This window comes from Cervus canadensis, chromosome 6 (genome assembly GCF_019320065.1).
Source record: "Cervus canadensis isolate Bull #8, Minnesota chromosome 6, ASM1932006v1, whole genome shotgun sequence".
In the NCBI taxonomy this organism is placed as follows: Eukaryota; Metazoa; Chordata; class Mammalia; order Artiodactyla; family Cervidae; genus Cervus; species Cervus canadensis.
Window position 1 is genome coordinate 47,946,134 of NC_057391.1, and position 17,446 is coordinate 47,963,579.

Consider the following 17,446-nt stretch of genomic DNA (forward strand, 5'->3'; position numbering starts at 1 on the left):
TGGCAACCCACTCCAGCATTCTCGCCTGAAAAATCCCATGGACAGAGGAGCCTGGCGGGCAGCAGTCCACAGGGTCACAGAGACATGACTGAAGGGACTTAGCACGCATGCATGCAAAGGAACATGTCAAATGATACCAGAAAAGATTTAATCAGCAAAACCCAGACTGGAAAACTACAGGACAAATGACCTTGTTTCTTCAACAACTGAATTGCAAGGAAAAAAGAAAAAGATGGATTAAGAGAGATTTAAGATATTATACCTGCCAGATAGTATATCTGCCAGTACAATTTGTGGACTTATTTGGATCCTGATTGAAATAATGAAAAAGGAGACCATTGGGAAAATAGGAAAACAACTGGATATTTGGTGATTTTAAGGATTTTTGCAGTTATTTTTAGGTGTGAAAATGGTATCATGGTTACATTTTGAAAAGGAGCCCTTTTAGAGATGCATATTGAATACCTAAAAGTGAAATGATACGGTGTTTGCTTAAAAAAAGTTGTGAGCTGCAATTGGGTAATATCTGGGAGTAAAGTTGAAAACAGTTTTGACCGTGAGTTGATAATTGTTGAACCTGGGTGATGGCTACTTGGGGATTCATTATAGTGTCTTCTCTACCTGTGTTCCTATTCAAAATTTTCTATAAAAATTAAAAAAAAATTTAATGTGGATTAAATTCTTATAGAAGCTCATTACTGTTTTTATTTTAGCAACAATTCACAATAATGGCCTATATTCTTAATGATTTTTTAAATAATGATTTTAGTGGAATTAAACTTGAACCAGTCAAGCAAGCATAATTAATTATATTCTGCTCCAGTTGTGATGAATGATTAATTGATTTCAACTGCTAGGGTGAGTGCTTGAAGCTATCAGTCACTTAGTAATCATAGCAAGCAGGCCATTAGATCCCTCCTTGCTCACTAGATTTTGTGGGGCTTAATAGCTATTTAAGGAAAATATTTTCTATTAAAACATGTCAGGGAGTATGATCAGATTATCCACATTTAACCTGTGTGTCCCATATTAGGATGTGTTAAGTAGCTCAGTACAGTAAGCTGGATTCTACTCTTTCTCCTTAAAATGATAATCGTCCCTGGAGGTGGAAATATATCTTTAAAAAGATATCTTGAAATTGTTTTCTGTGTAAAGAAATCAGAATAATTTGATTATAAAGTGTCAATGTTATGATTAATTTTCATTATTTTGGATTTGTGATCGTAGTCTTTTTGTAGTTCCTATTAGTAGCAGCTCTGATTAACTGAATTGACCTATTAACCATTGTTTCTTCTTCTCCCTTGAAACCTTATCAGAACATGTTTGGAATTCTTTGGTTTATGTGGTCTGCACATGTTGATTTGTGTAGACTGGTTGCCTCGGTTATTCACTGGATGGATAGATCTGTGTTAAGCTCTTGGTTGCTCCATCACCTCTGCTGGATGATAGGAAATCAGTAGTGAACTTAATAGTCCCTGCCCTCGAGAAACTTAAGGCTGGTAGGTGAGACAGATACTAATCCTATATCATGTGCCCAGTGCTCAGTCATGTCCAACTCTTTGGGACCCCATGGACTGTAGCCCACCAGCCTCCTCTGTCCATGGGGTTTCCTGGGCAAGAATACTGCAATGGGTAGCTATTTCCTTCTCCAGGGGATCTTTCTGATCCAGGGCTTGAACCCAGGTCTCCTGCATTGCAGGTGGATTCTTTACTGTCTGAACCACCATTTGAGCAATAATCATGTGAATACATGTCAATATCAACCATGATAAATGCTGTGAGGGGAGGCTTTGGTGGTCCAAGAGCTGGTCATGCAGAGATGGGATTGAGGAAGGAGATGGGACCTAGTCAGGGAGGACATGGCATGCATCCCCAGAAAGTGATGCTTGAGTCCAAATCTGAAGAATGAAGAGAGATTAGATAGGGCAAATAGGGTTTTTATTAATAATGAATGGTTATATATTGGGCACTGAGAGCTAGTTTCTCTTTGGGGAAAGGTAATATTTTTTGCTCTTGATTTTATCATATGTGAACCCAGCTATTTGGATTCCTTTGTGTAATTTTTTTAAATGATTTTTCATTTTTACAGAACATATTCATTTACTGAAGAGCTGGCTTGTACTTTGGCAGATGTCTTACTTGGTTACTGTTCTTAAGGATGTTGGCAAAAGTTTGAGAGTTGTAAAAGGCCCTTGGCTTTGCAGACCTTGATATCTGTATCCTGACTGCCATAAACTGAGAATCAGGACCTCTAACCTCCTACCATGCTGGGTGAGGTGTCCTTATTTGCTGCATTGTGGCATTCTGTCTGGGGCTTCCCAGGTGGCGCAGTGGTAAAGAACCTGCCAGCCAACGCAGGACACGCAGGTTCCATCCCTGGGTTGGGAAGATCCCCTGGAGTAGGAAATGGCACTCCAGTATTCTTGCTGAGAGAATTCCGTGGACAGAGGAGCCTGGTGGACTACAGTCCATGGGGTCATGAGTCAGACACGACTGAGTGAGCACATGCAGGCGCAGCATTCTCTGCATTCTCTGTCATTTCACAGCACATTTCACACTGTGGTATAATCCTGCCCCACCCAAGCCAAGCTCTTGAAAGAATCGTCTATTCTCAGTGGCTACTTCAGTTCCTATTCGCTTATCAACCTGCTGCATTTTGTCCTCAGCCCCCCAGGGACTGTAATCCAAGTTCTCAGGGACCTCATAATCTAGTGGAAAGGAAAAAAGCCAACGATGATAATGCAATGGTATCTGTGCATAAACTATGAATACAGTGTAGCTAGAAACTCAGAGGAGACGCCTGTGTGAGCCAAGATGATTTCCCAGAGGATATATGCTTGAGCTGAATTTTGAAGTTTTGGCAAAAGTTAGCCCAAACTTTTACTTTTAGATATAATTTAACTGCAAGGCAGTTTCTTGACTGTTTCATGCTGTTATACTTTGATGCCGGTGGGAATCCAGTTTGCTCTGTCTGGATTGCCCTTCTCTCTCGATTCTTCTATAGCGCTGACTTTTATTGATCTCCATTTTCTTGAACTTGTGTATAGTAAGTATTCAAGAAACATTTGTATTTTAATCACGGGTGTGTGCTTTGCACAGTAGGCAGTGTGGCTAATTTCATGAAATAATACGCAAAAGTTAGTGTCATCACGTTACCCACACCCATACGTGTAACTTTTAACGTCTCTAAGTCCCTTGGCAGCATGTCTTCCTCCTCTCACCCCCAGAGAGAAGTTTGCTTTCAAAATCTAATATGCATTTGTATTTTTAGAATATAAAATATACCCACCATGTTTTGCACAAGTGGGAAAAGCACAGCTTAGCTTTGGAGTCTATAAGCAACACATTATAACTCCTGGCACAAGAAATGGATTCCTAAAGCTCAATTTAGAAATTAAATGGGGAGGCCCTAGCTTCTTTGTATGTGTGGACAAGTGTTTTCTTTAGCTAAATCATCAACAGTTTTTTTGTCTAATTATTTCATAATAAAAGGTAGAAGTTAAACATTTTCTTTTCCTGCAGCAAACGTCCAGATCAACATTTTTCTATAAATTTCACAAAATATTAGTTCCATAGGTTTTAAAATAACTATTCAAAAAAATAAGTTGGGAGGGGATGTGGATTCCAGGGTCAGATGAAAATGCTGAGCAAAAGTCAAATGAGTTTTTGTTTATTGACTGATTTTTTTAAAAAGTCAGGTTCTTCTAAGTGCATCTAATACTGTATATTAACTCTGATTGTGCTCTCTAAAAGGGCCTTATAAGAGTGCTCCCAGACTAGGAAACTCCTGTTCTCCTCTGTCCCCTCCATCCGAGGGTCTAGATTCTGTATTGTGTATTGCTGTGTAGAAGGTGTACGCCTTTGTAAGATCCCCAACCAGGGACAGGTTCTCTTACCCAAGGAATTCTTACAGGTTTGGAGCTTCACAGATACTACACTTGTCACCGATGAAGCATGGATCACAGAGGTTCAGATGTCAGGCTGTCAGCCTGCTCTTTCAGTCTTACATGCATCTCTGCTTTCTGTGAGTGTGGTTGCCAACTTTGTTGATCTTGAAAAATCTTGAGTAAACATTCATAATATGGAAATATTTATAAATAATGCAAGTGTTATGTTTCTATGTTTTAAAATAAGCAAAAACTTAAAGGGATGAGTAAAAGATTAATGGAAGCTACAGTATTTCTTCCCACATTCCAACAGGTCTTTTCACACACACCTTGGTGTGTACCCAACCCACTTTGTAAACCTCTGGCTCTAGAGACAGAATCTACATATCTTTCCAGTCAAGTAGCTTTCACCCTCCCCACATTCCTGGGTTAAGTATGCTTTCCGATGGAACACCATAGCTGTTGAGGAATGCTGGGCACTCTTAGGTGCTCACTTCTGAAGGCCTCCAAGATAAAGTAAACAGTAAATGGAAAAAGCAAGTATTAATAAATATGTGTAGCATGATTTCTTATGTGTGAAATTTTTGAAGTTTGTAAAGATACATAATTTATGTATAGAAAATGTCTAGTTGATACATTGGAAACTATTAAATTATTTCTGAGCACTGGTCTTGGGAGAGGAAGAGCATTTTTTTTAACTTTTTTCTTCCATATTGTTTGAATTTTTATGAAATATTCTTTTTATAATAAATAATTTAAAATTACTGCATATAGTGTGGTGTCAAATATAGTGCAACACATTGTCACTGTTGATGGTTGAAGTTGGGTGATTGGAACATTGGCTTCCTTACTATGTTTCTACTTTTATGTATCTTTGAATATTACCATAAATGGAAATTAAAAATTAAAAATAAATCCACCACAAAAAGAGTCTATAGAAATACACCACATAGTAATTGATCATCTTGGGAATAGGAAGAGAGCTGAGGAACGGAGCTTCAGATACCTTCTCCCCGTAAGTTCTTAGGTTCCATGAGTGTGTATTGCTTTTAAGGGGTATAAAATACTTGTTTGACTTCCCACATACTTAAGGAATATACAGAATGAATGCACAAGCCATGAGTGTTTAATGGGTAGGGCTCAGCTGTATCATAGTAAGATCTTGAGGCTTGTTTTATATTTGGATTCTTGAGCTCGATAGATAATAAACAAAGGTAAAACTCCAAGGCATGGCCAGACAGCTCTGCACTTCCCCAGCTTCATCAGGAGAGGACAGCTAAGGGTTTGCTGTGAACGATTTGCACTGTGAGCTAGTCACCAGGCTCTGTAACATGAAAGACATAAGAGTACCTAGTGACAACTCTTACGGTAGGGTCCAAGGGAATTGATACATAAAGGGTATTTTCTGTTGCCAGCTGCAATGCTGGGCTGCATTCATAGACATATAGAATCTGTAAGGAGGAAAATGATGTTCATTAACTGTGTGACTTATTAGTTAAGCTTTAAGTACCTCATCTGTGAACAAGGATGATAATATTAGTTACCTCGGGGACTGTGATGAGGATTAAATGAGAATGTTTGTAAGGCACCCTGCACATGGTGAGCACTCAAATGCCAGCTATCCTTATTTTCATGTGAAAAACTGCTTATCGAGCTGAGAACATTTAGCTTGTGAGCACGTGTTCACTGATTAAGTATTTTCTCAAACAGCCACGTGGTTAGGGATGGTTGGTCTTTGGTTGATGCCGTCACTCGCAAGTTTAGGTGTGGGCATACAACCCAGTCCGGCCAGTAAGATATTCGGGGATTCTGACTTTCTCTGGTTGTTAAGTCTTAGTGTGCTGCCTGAGGCTGCAGCATCCAACTTGTATCAGCCTGAGGATGAAGCCAACATCAAGGTTGGTAGAGAGAGGGAAAAAAAAACCACTTCATCTTAATGATATTAAAGAGCTGCTGAATCAACCTTCCCCGAAGCCCACCCTATCTTGGGACTTCCTGTTTGTTGAGATTTTTTTTTTTTAACGTTTTTTATTTAAGCCAGTTTGAGTTAGCTTCTAAAAGCATAATGATAAAAGCTGTACCAGAAAATATTTGTGGTAGGGGTGGTGGCATTTATTCAGTGATAGTCATTGAGCACTTTGAAATGAGAGAATAAACAAGAAGTGAGGAAGTTCTGACACATGAGGAATGAGGAACAGGAGGTTCTAGAAAGATTAGCAGCCTGAGTCCATTGTGCATGTTTTCTACTTGCAGCTTAACCCACCTGCCTCTCCTGAGCAGAGCAGCTGCTGGGGCCTCGAGGAGGCAGACAGTGCCTGGAATGAGGTGTCACTATCCTGACAGAGGATGTTGGGGCTGGGGGAGGTCCTTGGGAGTGTACCTGGTCTCCCTGGTTCCTGAGGAGCTGAGCAGATGAGTGGAGTTGCTTCCAACCCTGAGTTGAAGAGGTGAAAAGACCAGGAAAGGCTTCCTTCTCGTGCTTCACTGAAGGACCGGCAATCTGTCTGCTGCTAAGCTGTGGCCAGGGGAAGTTGAGACTACTGTTCCTTCCACTACTTTGGGAATGCTCCCACTTAAGATACCCCAATACATGGGACAGAGCCCGAAGGAACAAACAAGGGAAAAGAAGCTCCCATGTGGGGCCCAGCAGCCAGGGAGAAGGATTACAACAGAACCCTCAGAACAGAAATAGCTGTTGGCGTAGATACCTTGAACCAAAAGAATAAGAAAACTTGAGATATAAGTGCAACGTGCACACGTGCGCATGCGTGCGCACACACACACACTGATTCTCTGAGACCAAAAAAGATTTTGATATAAAAATTTCAAGAGATGAAGGAGAAAGTGGTCACGGTTGATGTCTAAATTAGTATCCTGGAAGATAAGAGAAAGACACCTCAAAGCACAGTGTAAAAACACAGATATAAATCAGGAGTTGGATAGACACCGAGAAGGGGGTGGAGGATACACTAGAAGAGGCAATCAGTAATGAAAGTTTCTTAGCTGATAAGAGATTTTGAATCTCACAGGGTTCCAAGAACGATTGATGATAAAAAATACTCCTAGGCATATTATATCTCTGAGCTACAAGAATAGAAAAAAAATCTTACGAGTTTCCATAGCAAAGAACAAGTGACTCCTAAAGGAGGAAGAGCCATCCTAGTCCTGAACTGCTTATCTACAATGCTGAATGCTGCCACCAATGAGAGAAAAGGACTCTATGGAAATTGAGTGAACTTTTAGCTCACTCAAGCTTCAAAATGACTCAAGAAATACATTACCAGTTTCTTTTACTTAGTGACCAGATAAACTCGGAGTCAAAGTCTCCATAAGAATGAGAAAGGGCCAGGAGAACGTAAAATCCTAGAATGGTAGAAGTGATCATAGCCCAAATCAGGGTGTATTACTAGTACCTGGACGGACCCAACGCCTGGAGAAGCTCATCTCTCTGAGGAGTGCTGCTGGACTCTCCACTCTGTGAAAGCCTGTTCTTTTCCTGAATTGATCACATCACCATCTGCCTTGACAACTCCTCTAAAAACAGTCTGGAAGTAAAAATAGAGAATCTCAGCAAGTCTGGGCATTGCAGGTGGATGGGAAGCAGGGAAATGTCCCAAAGGTCTCCTTTGGGGCGTTAACTGTGGAACTGGTAGGGGAAGTGGATGTATTCTAAAGTTTGGAGTGAAAACAGTGAAAGAATATTTTGGTGGGAGAAATGTATGTCTGGTTTTCATATAATGGTAAAGTAAAGTAATTGTTATCTGATTGTGAGCAACAGGAAAGGGACACCAGCAGGAAATACAAGGAAAATTCACAAGTCATGTTAACAAGATGGAAAGGGGAGATACCAATTTGATCAGTCTGCAAAAATAAATACAACAAAAAGTAGGAAATAAGTAAGCCAATAACTAAAATAGGATAGAGGAGTACAATTATGTTAAATTTGAAGGGAATGTGTTTTCCCACTAAAAGAGACACTGAAATTGAGCTGGAAATATAAATCAACCAGCTATACAACATTTAGAAGGAAAATGTCTAAAATTTTTAAAGAAAAAATTATAAAGAAAGGGATGGACAAAGATACTAAGCAAATATAATTTAAAAAAACAGCAAATTTAAGAGTAGACAAGAAGAAATTTAACATTAAAAGCAACATAAGAGAAATTTTATCTAACCATGTAAAGCACATATGCAGAATTAGCATTAATTAAGACTATGTGTACCAAACAATATAAATGTAAAGACAACTTGATATAAATTTTGTAGATTTCAAAACATGTTTGTCCTTGACGGGGGAGGAGAAGCCATTAAACAAACAGACCCACACATTGTCAGGACCAGGGTGAGGGGACCGAGGCACTTGCCTTTGGTGTACAGTTTAAGGCGGCTCCAAAAACTCAGCTAATCAAGAGAAACAATATTTTAGTGCAGTATTTAAAAAAATCAAAATTAATGCAAAAATCTATGATGAATGAAATACCATATATTATATGACGACAGGAGCACTGATTTTGTTGTTGTTGTTTTGTTCCAAAATGGCATGGTCATGTTTAATTTTTCCGGAAGAATTAAAAGATGTTAAGAGTGGGTGGGAATAGTGGGGTGGGGGCCAAAATATTCATTCGAATTTTCCCATAAGATGTTACAGAAAAACCCGGACAAACTTTTGGCAACCCGATACATTTGTGTAGTGTGGGATAAGCTTTGTTAAATTACCCCTGGGGCAGTACCACCTCAACTGGGACTTTAAACATGGGAAGCAGCAGGGAGAACAGGAGAGGGGAAGGCAGAGAAGCAATAGAGAGCTTTGCACCTTTCAGGGAACTGAAAGACGGCCCACATGCCTAGACCCAGGTTCTCAAAATTAGCGCATATTAGAATCACCAGGAAAGCGTTCAAGTCTCGCGATACCCAGGCTTTACCCAGACCAAGTTAATAGAAGTCCCTAGGAGTGGGGCTGAGAGCTAGGCGGTTTTGAAAGCTCCCGAGGCAGTTCTAACGTGCAGGCTGAGTTGGGACTAGGTGGACCATGACGTACGGAGCGAGGGCGACAAGACTGGAGGGAAAAGGGGAAGCTACCGTTTGGTAATTTATTTGGGATTTTTTTCCGAAGAGCATTGGGAAGTCATTTGAAAGGCTCAAAGCAGGAAGACACACCGTGGTGCTGTAATGGGAATGGATTGAAAGTGGATCGGGTACAGCGAGAAGAGGCGGAAAGTTGTCGCCCACATCCAGGTAAGAGTGTCAGCTTGGGTTAGAATGATGGCGGCGGAAGCAGGGAGATGTAAACGCAAGAAGTATGGGTAGGGGACTTCCCTGGTGGTCCAGTGGCTAATACTCCGTGCTCCCAGTGCAGGGGACCCTGGTTCAATCCTTGGTCAGGGAACGAGATCCCATATGCTGCAAGCAAGACCTGGCATAGCCAAAGAAATATTTAAATATTTTTTTAAAAAGAAGTTTTGGTAGAATCCATAGGATTTGGTGATTGCTCCATTGTGAAGGGCCAAAGGGGAGGAAGTATTACAGATGCTCCCCTCCCCACCCCCATGCCTGGAATCAGCAGCTAGTGGTGTAGTAAATGATACACACTGAGCCACAGAACCTGCAGTTTGGGGAGAAGCAGGTTTGGAGGGGTGCAGGGAGGACACCATGGGCTTGGTTCTGAAACTTTGGCACTTGTGAGACAGCAGAGTGGCAGTTGCATATGCAGGAGTGCCCTCCACTCAGGGGGCACCCCACACTGCAACTCTAATGTGGGAGTGGTTGGCCTGCATGGGTCAAAAATGAACCCAGAGAAGTGGGAAAATGGCCTAAAGCAGGAGAAGCAAGTGGGCAGAGAAGGAGGCCTCGACCTGGAGGAGTGCCAACCTTGCCAGGCTGAATAGAGGACAAGGAGCAGAGAGGAGACGGAGAGGTGTGGGAAAGCCAGCAGGGTACCAGTTCCTAAGGCCCCAGGGAGAGCATCACTCACATAACAGCTGAGCATTCAGAGGACAGAGATCCCTGTCAGCTGGGCTGAGCTAGGAAGAAGCTGGTGAAGTGACTGTGCCTGGGTGGATAACTAAGGTCCAGTTAGGCAGGGAGGAGGACATTCTGGAGGAAAGAAGAGGAAGGAGGCATGGGAAAAGGCAGAGATGAGAAGTGTCGGGAGGGGGAGGTTTCCCCCTCTGCTCCTCTTGAGTTCTTATGGCTGTGCATGCTAAGTCGTTTCAGTTGTGTCTGACTCTGTGCGATCCCGTGGACTGTACCCCGCCAGACTCCTCTGTACTTGGGATTCTCCAGGCAAGAATACTGGAGTGGGTTGCCATTTTCTTCTCCAGAGGATCTTCCCAGTCCAGGGATCAAACTTGCGTCTCTTACATCTCTTGATTTGGCAGGCAAGTTCTTTACCGTTATCTACCTGGGAAACCCTTGTGGCTGGACTAATAATAAAGTTGATACAAGATAGATTAACAGGAGAAAAAGAAACATTGAATTCATGCACACGGCAGCCTCATAAAATGGGACCTAAGACGTGGCCAAAGCAGGCAACTTTTATACTGATTAGACAAAGAGACAATGCATTTGTGAGGAATTGACAGGATGAAGAAACTTAGGTTTTGGGTGTTCCATTAGTAAAGAATATAAGCAGAGTTTGGTCTTGGGGTAGTAAATTAAAGAAGTGACGAGGTTTGTTTATACAGGCTTCTCAGACCCAGTTCTTTGGCTCTGGTGATAAGGGTGTCCGTCCTACCTTCAGATCAGAAAGGGCACCTTCACAGGAGAGATTTATTCCCTGCTTTTAGGGAGGTACAAAAGGGTGTCCCTCTTGCACTGGCCATTTCCTAAGTAACTTTAATCCAAAATAACCAATATGCCATTGTGGCATTTTGGGGGGCAGCCTATCCGGAGCCCCAATGGTAGGAATGAGGTTTGCTGGTGGCCATTCATCGCATAGAGATCATTGGAATTCAAGAAGTTTGTAGTATGAGATAAGGTGAGGAGGTAGGTGTGAGAGTTGGATGGTGAAGAAAGCTGAGCACCGAAGAATCGATGCTTTTGAACTGTGGTTGTTGGAGAAGACTCTTGAGAGTCCCTTGGACTGCAAAGAGATCCAACCAGTCCATCCTAAAGGAGATGAGCCCTGGGTGTTCATTAGAAGGACTGATGTTGAAGCTGAAACTCCAGTACCTTCGCCACCTCATGCAAAGAATTGACTCACTGGAAAAGACCCTGATGCTAGGAGGGACTGGGGGCAGGAGGAGAAGGGGACGACAGAGGATGAGATGGCTGGATGGCATCACCAACTCAATGGACATAGATTTGGGTAGACTCTGGGAGTTGGTGATGGATAGGGAGGCCTGGCGTGCTGCAATTCATGGGGTCACAAAGAGTCGGACACAACTGAGCAACTGAACTTAGAACTTAAGCAGGTAGGTGGTGACTCTGTAGATTGACTTCAGTTTCCCTCTTTTTTAACATATATTTTTCAATGTGGACCATTTTTAAAGTCTTTATTGAATTTGTTACAATACTGATTCCCTTTTATGTTTTGATTTTTGGCTGCGAGGCATGTGAGATCTTAGCTCCCCAACCAGGGATCAAACCCAAACCCCCTGCATTGGAAGGTTTAGTCTTAACCACTGGACTGCCAGGGAAGTCCCCTCAGGCTTCTTCTTGTCCATCTATTTCCCATCCATCTGACCTCCCTCTCATCCAGGCTCTGTGGGAGAGCTGGCCTTGTCCTGGGCAGTCTGACTTCTTGCTTTGCCACCCCAGAGATGTGTAACAACTACCAAAACTTTCAGTGTTTGTGGCAACATTATCAAGGTGAATGCCGAGGATGGGCAGCTTTGCTTTGGAGGGCAGTACATTCATTTTAGTGTTGAATGAAATGCTTGTTTCCCTCTCTCTGACTCCGGGCACCTCAAAGAGCCCAGCTGCAGTGTTATTGATGCCCCATTTCTTTCCTTGAGCTTTCTTACAAGTAAAGCACAAATAGGCTTTTGCCTGAAAGGCAAGATGCCAGTGTTATCTTTCCTGAGTGGGTTCATAAATACAGATTCTTTGAAGGAGAGGTGAGTATAATCAGCGAACCAGCCAGCATTTTGCATGTGCAATGAACAGATGTGGCTGCATTATTCAGTTTCCCTATTTGACTTCCCTCCTAAGATGTTCTTCAGAAAATGTGATGTCGATGAACACATCTTCCCGAGTGAAAAGTAATCCATGCCAAGAGGAGTCTCAAATGTTCCTGTGAGCCATTTGTCATGTCGGTTGCTTATTGATTTCTCTGCCCAAAATGTTATGACGTCCTGTGTCACTTCAAGTTTTCCTACAGAAGTTGAAATAATTTCTAATTATATTTTGTGTGAAACTAATTAGTATTGGAAAGTATGCTAGAGTAGAAAAACGGTTTTAACTCTGCCCTTTATTTTTTCTTTGTATTGTGAAATGTGACATTCATACTGATAGTGCGTGAAAAAATTCACTAAAGAATGGTGATAAAAATGAACACCTGTGCACCCACCATCCGGAGTGACACATGCAGTGTTGCTGGTACCCGGAACTCTAATGTGCACTTCCTCTTTTCAGATTACCACAACCTCACTCTTGTGCCAGGGGTGTTATTGATTTCACTTAGTATTTTACCACCTTTTATTTTTTTTTTTCATAAAATTGGTTTTATTTTTTAACTTACTTAGAAAAACTTATTATTTATTTTTAAATTTTTGGCTGAGCTGGGTCTTTGGCTGTGCATGGGCTTTCTCTAGTTGCGGCAAGTGGGGGCTGCTCTCTCTAGTTGTGAGGCTGGGGCTTCTCGTGGCAGCAGCTTCCCTTGTTGCAGAGCAGAGGCTCTGGGGTGCGTGGGCTCAGGAGTTTCAGCCCAAGGGCTTAGCTGTCCTGCGGCATTTGGGATCTTACTGGACACGGGATTGAACCCATGTCTCCTGCATTGGCAGGTGGATTCTTAACCACTAAGTCCTTTACCACCTATTTAATCTATCATTAATGGTACAGTTTAGCTCTCCTTGTAACATACTACATATATATTTTGTGTCTTTGTGTAAATGCATAAGCCCACAAGTGCTTCCTTAAATTCTGCTGCCTCCATACTTCTCTTTCTCATTCTGGACTCAGCCCTATCTTGTTACATGTGTAGCTTTGGGTCATCTTTTTTGCTGCTCTTTAACAACCATTAGTAAGAATGTACCACAGTTCATTGCATTGCATGGGTGAATATGTGGACTGGTTTTGCTTGTGATGTTTTCAAGGCTCATAGGAGTATCCTTTGACGTGTGCATAGATTCTACAGGGCATATAGCAAAGAACATATTTAAAAAGTGATGTTTAAACATTTTTTAAATTTAATTATTATATTTTTGACTGTGTTGGATCTTCGTTGTTGTGAGTGGGCTTTCTCTAGTTGTGATGACCTGGATTCTCATTCCGGTGGCTTCTTACTGTGGAGCATGGGCTTTAGGGTGTGCGGGCTTTAGTAGTTGCGGTTTGTGGGTTCCAGAGCATAAACTCAGTAGTTGTAGTGCATGGACTTAGTTGCTCCAAGGTAATGTGGGGTCTTCCCAGAGCAGGGAAGGCATTGGCAGGTGGATTCTTAACTACTGGACCATCAAGGAAGTCCCAAAAAGTGATATTTAAAATTTTCTCTGGAGAGTCAATGATAAAACATGCCAATCTAATGCAGAGGTTATCTTATTGTAAATCTTAGTATTTCTGACATAATGGAAAATATTGTTCATTTTAATATCTAATATTTCTAGATACACACAATAGCTAAAAGGGCAGTCGGATGCTTTTGCAGTCAAGAGTAGCATTCAGGACATAATATACAACCTTAACCCAGCTGTCCTTCCTCCCCCACATCCTTTAGTTCTGTGGGTCTTTCCAAGAAAAATAAAAGTGAATCATGCAGTTGATTTCATCAGAGGCAGACATCTCTTTAGGACTTTTGTCTGCGGGAGTTCTGCTTGGGGGAAGAGCATGTGAATGATGAGCTGTGTAGAGTTGAGGCTATGCCAAGGTCAGGTGAGGCTTTGACGTGCATAGTGAGATTCTCCTCTCTGAATTACTTGAAACACAGATCCAAGTAATTGCCAGATCTAATATTTCCTTCACATGCTCTGTGGTGGAATTTGCTGGTCAAAGCATCATTATTTCATTTATTGGGCAGTTTGAGATTTGATATCTAAGTCTTTGAGATAGTCCAAGTTTTCCATTAGCTTTTGTCGCAGGCATTAGTGAAAGAGGAAAATGGTACTTAAATAGTAATTTAATCATTACAGTGACCAACTGCCCAGCTTTTATGGTTATCGTTAGTAGTTTTAGGAGAATTCTACTACTCTTGGTTTGGTTCAGTGAAATAATTGTATGATTTGTTTGGTGGAAACTCTTAGTTTAAGTAGAATTTTTTTTCTTTGGTCTTAAAGGGTGTGTGCTTTGGGACACACAACTGTGATTAACTGGAATTTCACTTTATGAAAGTGCTAGTTATATTGTAAAGAAGTATCTTCCCATCATGCTTCAAAAAACTGATCAGAACAAACTAGCAAGGAAATAAGGGAAATTTGACTTAATTGTAAAAGACATTTTAAATTAGAACAGTGAATCTCAGATGGCTCTTAAACTTGTACTTATTTGCATATATTACCAATTAGTCAGAAAATTGGGAAAGTTCTGGTTACACTAATATTTGAATATAGTTACATAACAGTTTTGAAAATCTCAGTTTATAACAGTGAAATGAGCTCCCTTTTAAATCTAAACCCTATTAAAGCTTTATGCAAGATTCTTTATGTAACTTTGGTTTCCAAACAAAGCAACCATTCCAGATAAGGTATAAAGTCATTTATTCTTCACACTGGGTCTTCATTAAAGCTCATCTGATCTTTTGCTTCAGTGTTTCAGAGTTTGCTTCACATCTCACAAAGGTTTTCTCCTGGGCTGGGTGAAGTTGTAGATCATTCATGTTTTCTGAGCAAAATGTCATTCTGCATAGGAAACATCAAGCAAACATAGCACTAAGTTTTGGATGGAGCTTATTGAAATGTTTTGTCCTTTGTTAAATACTCAATTCATGTAACATGAACTTTATGCTATTTTTTTAAAAGAAAAAAAAAACTAGGTCTTTATGACTGCAAATATTTTTATAACTTCAGAGAAAAACAAAACCCAAATCAGTTAAAGCAATCTGTGTAAGGCTTCCAGGAGCTCTTCATGGTGTGATATTTCACTTCTGTAAAGAACTCAAAGTCCTGGGGCAGTCCTGCTTTGTTCTGCCTTATACAGCTCATCAAAGATTTGAGAGTAACAATTGTTTCTTTCACTACATGACCCTGTCTCCAAGGCAAACATTCGCACTTTCTTCAGCTGTTCCTCACAGGCAGGCTTCGCTCCCAGCCTTCCTTCTTTGGACCCACTCCAGTTTGTCAATAGCCTTCTTAAAGGTACCCGGGCACGAGGCCACTGTCACCAGCATCTGCCTGGCTCAGCTCTATAAGCCTGCCCTTCCCTCTTATTTGATCTTCCAGCCACAAAGGACGTCACCATGGGTTCTGGGTCTCTCTTGGAGACCAACAGCTGATGACTTTGACCATTGGTTTGGCCTGAGATGCTATTTTGTGTTACTGACTTCAGTTGAATCTATTTGGGAAAAAAAAAATAGCAATAGTCACAGAGAATTGTAGTTTATAGCTTCTTTTTAAAAAAAATTATATCTAAGGTCAAGTATTTACTAAATCAAACTTCTAAAATTAAAAAGTATTGTAATTATGGATGCATTTGAAAAATTCAAATAGTAAAGAAATATATAAAGTTGAGTATTAAAGGTCTTCTGCATCACCTTTCACTAATATGACTCCTCTCCCTGTTTTCATGGTTTGGCTTCTGTCTTTCCAGACTTCTTTCTATGCATCTACACTTGTATGGATGTTCATATACAAACATAAAATTTGTTGTATGAATTTTTCTGAAAAATTTCCTCATCATCAAATAACATATTTGGAGACCTGTTTGTGTAAGTATATACACATCTATTTCATTCTCTGATGGACCTAAAGATGATCATACTAAGTGAAGTAAGTCAGACAGAGAAAGACAAATACCATATGATATCACTTATATGTGGAATCTAAAAAATTATACAAATGAACTTGTTTACAAAACAGAAATAGACTCACAGACATAGAAAACAAACTTATGCTTACCAAAGGGAGAAGTGAAAGGGAAGGATAAATTGGGAATTCGGAATTAACAGATACACACTACTCTACATAAAGTAGATGAACATCAAGGACCTTAGCACAAAGAACTATATTCAATATCTTGTAATAATGAAAAAGAATCTGGATAGGTGAATCACTTTGCTGTACACCCGAAATACTATAAATCGACTATATTTAAAAAAATCTATTTGATTCTTTCTCACCTGCCACATAACATTCCAGTGTATGGATGTATCACAATGCATTTAGCCATTTTCCTATTAATGGAGATTGGGATTTTCCCCAATGGGTTAGTGTTTACAAATAGTACTGCAACAAACATTTTAGTGCATAGATATCCTTAGTGGATATGTTGGGTATTTCTCCAGGGTAGACACCTAGCATAAAATCCTGGGTCAAGATTCTGCATATGTCAAATTTTGATAACATAAGCTCCATGAGACCAAGGACTTTATCTACTCTGTTTACTACTGTATATCCGGTGCCCCCAGCAGTGTCTAGCGCAAGATATATGTTCACTAAATGTTAGTCGTTGAATGAAATTCGCCTACAGAGGCTCTGTAATTTATACTTCCACAAATAGTATATGAGAATGCCCATTTCCCCACACCTTTACCAACTCTGGATGTTATCTGTGTTTTAACTCCTGCAAAACTAATGGGTGACCAATGATAATTTCATTGATTTTTGTTCTGCATTTATATGATCACTGAGGCAATCAAATATCTCCTCATTTTGTTTAGCCAATCACTTTTCATGTCTTGCTATAGAACCAATCTTCTCTGCTCTCCGTCTTCACCCTACAACAGTCCCTCTCACCCCTGAATTTGTGCTTTGGTGTGAAGAAAGTCACCTCTCATTCAACTGCTTCCACAGAGGTAAAGAGCAAGTCACTTAACCATTTTTTTTCCCCTCTTGTTGTTAGCAAAGAGAGTAAGAGCATGAGGTTTAATGTTTGCATCTCAGCTCTGGGATTTTAGTTTGTAAAAGGTACTCAGAAATTGGTAGTTGTTATTAGCCGCATGAGGTACATATTATAATTCCCATTTGTTCCTAAAGAACAGAGTCTCAGAGAGGAACAGTTATTGTCTGAGCCTACATAGGTGGAAGCAGTGAAATCAAAGTTTGACTTTAGGTCCAGCTGATGCAGAGGTCATTGGATTCCGTCTGCGTGTTGCTCTTCTCACTGCCTGTCTCTCTGGGAATGCCTTTTGGCCTCCCTGAAGCCTGCTGCAACAGTGACCCACAGAACCAACCTGAACCAGTCTTTCTTAGACTTCTAGACCGTGCAATACTAGACTCACTATTCAGAGTGTGATCTGTGGACCAGCAGCATCA

The 17,446-nt window shown here is 40.7% G+C and overlaps 1 protein-coding gene across 5 annotated transcripts in view; it reads right to left on the reverse strand.

Moving 5' to 3' along the window:
• Positions 1–14,717: 14,717 nt before the first annotated feature.
• LIPC (lipase C, hepatic type) overlaps positions 14,718–17,446 on the reverse strand; it is a 181,708-nt gene continuing 178,979 nt past the window's right edge. For all 5 annotated transcript variants that reach the window (XM_043471839.1, XM_043471841.1, XM_043471840.1 and 2 more), the window contains one exon: positions 14,718–14,875. In XM_043471839.1, the coding sequence (XP_043327774.1) occupies positions 14,764–14,875 (112 nt within the window). In that variant the 3' untranslated portion in view covers positions 14,718–14,763. The remainder of the gene's footprint in view (positions 14,876–17,446) is intronic.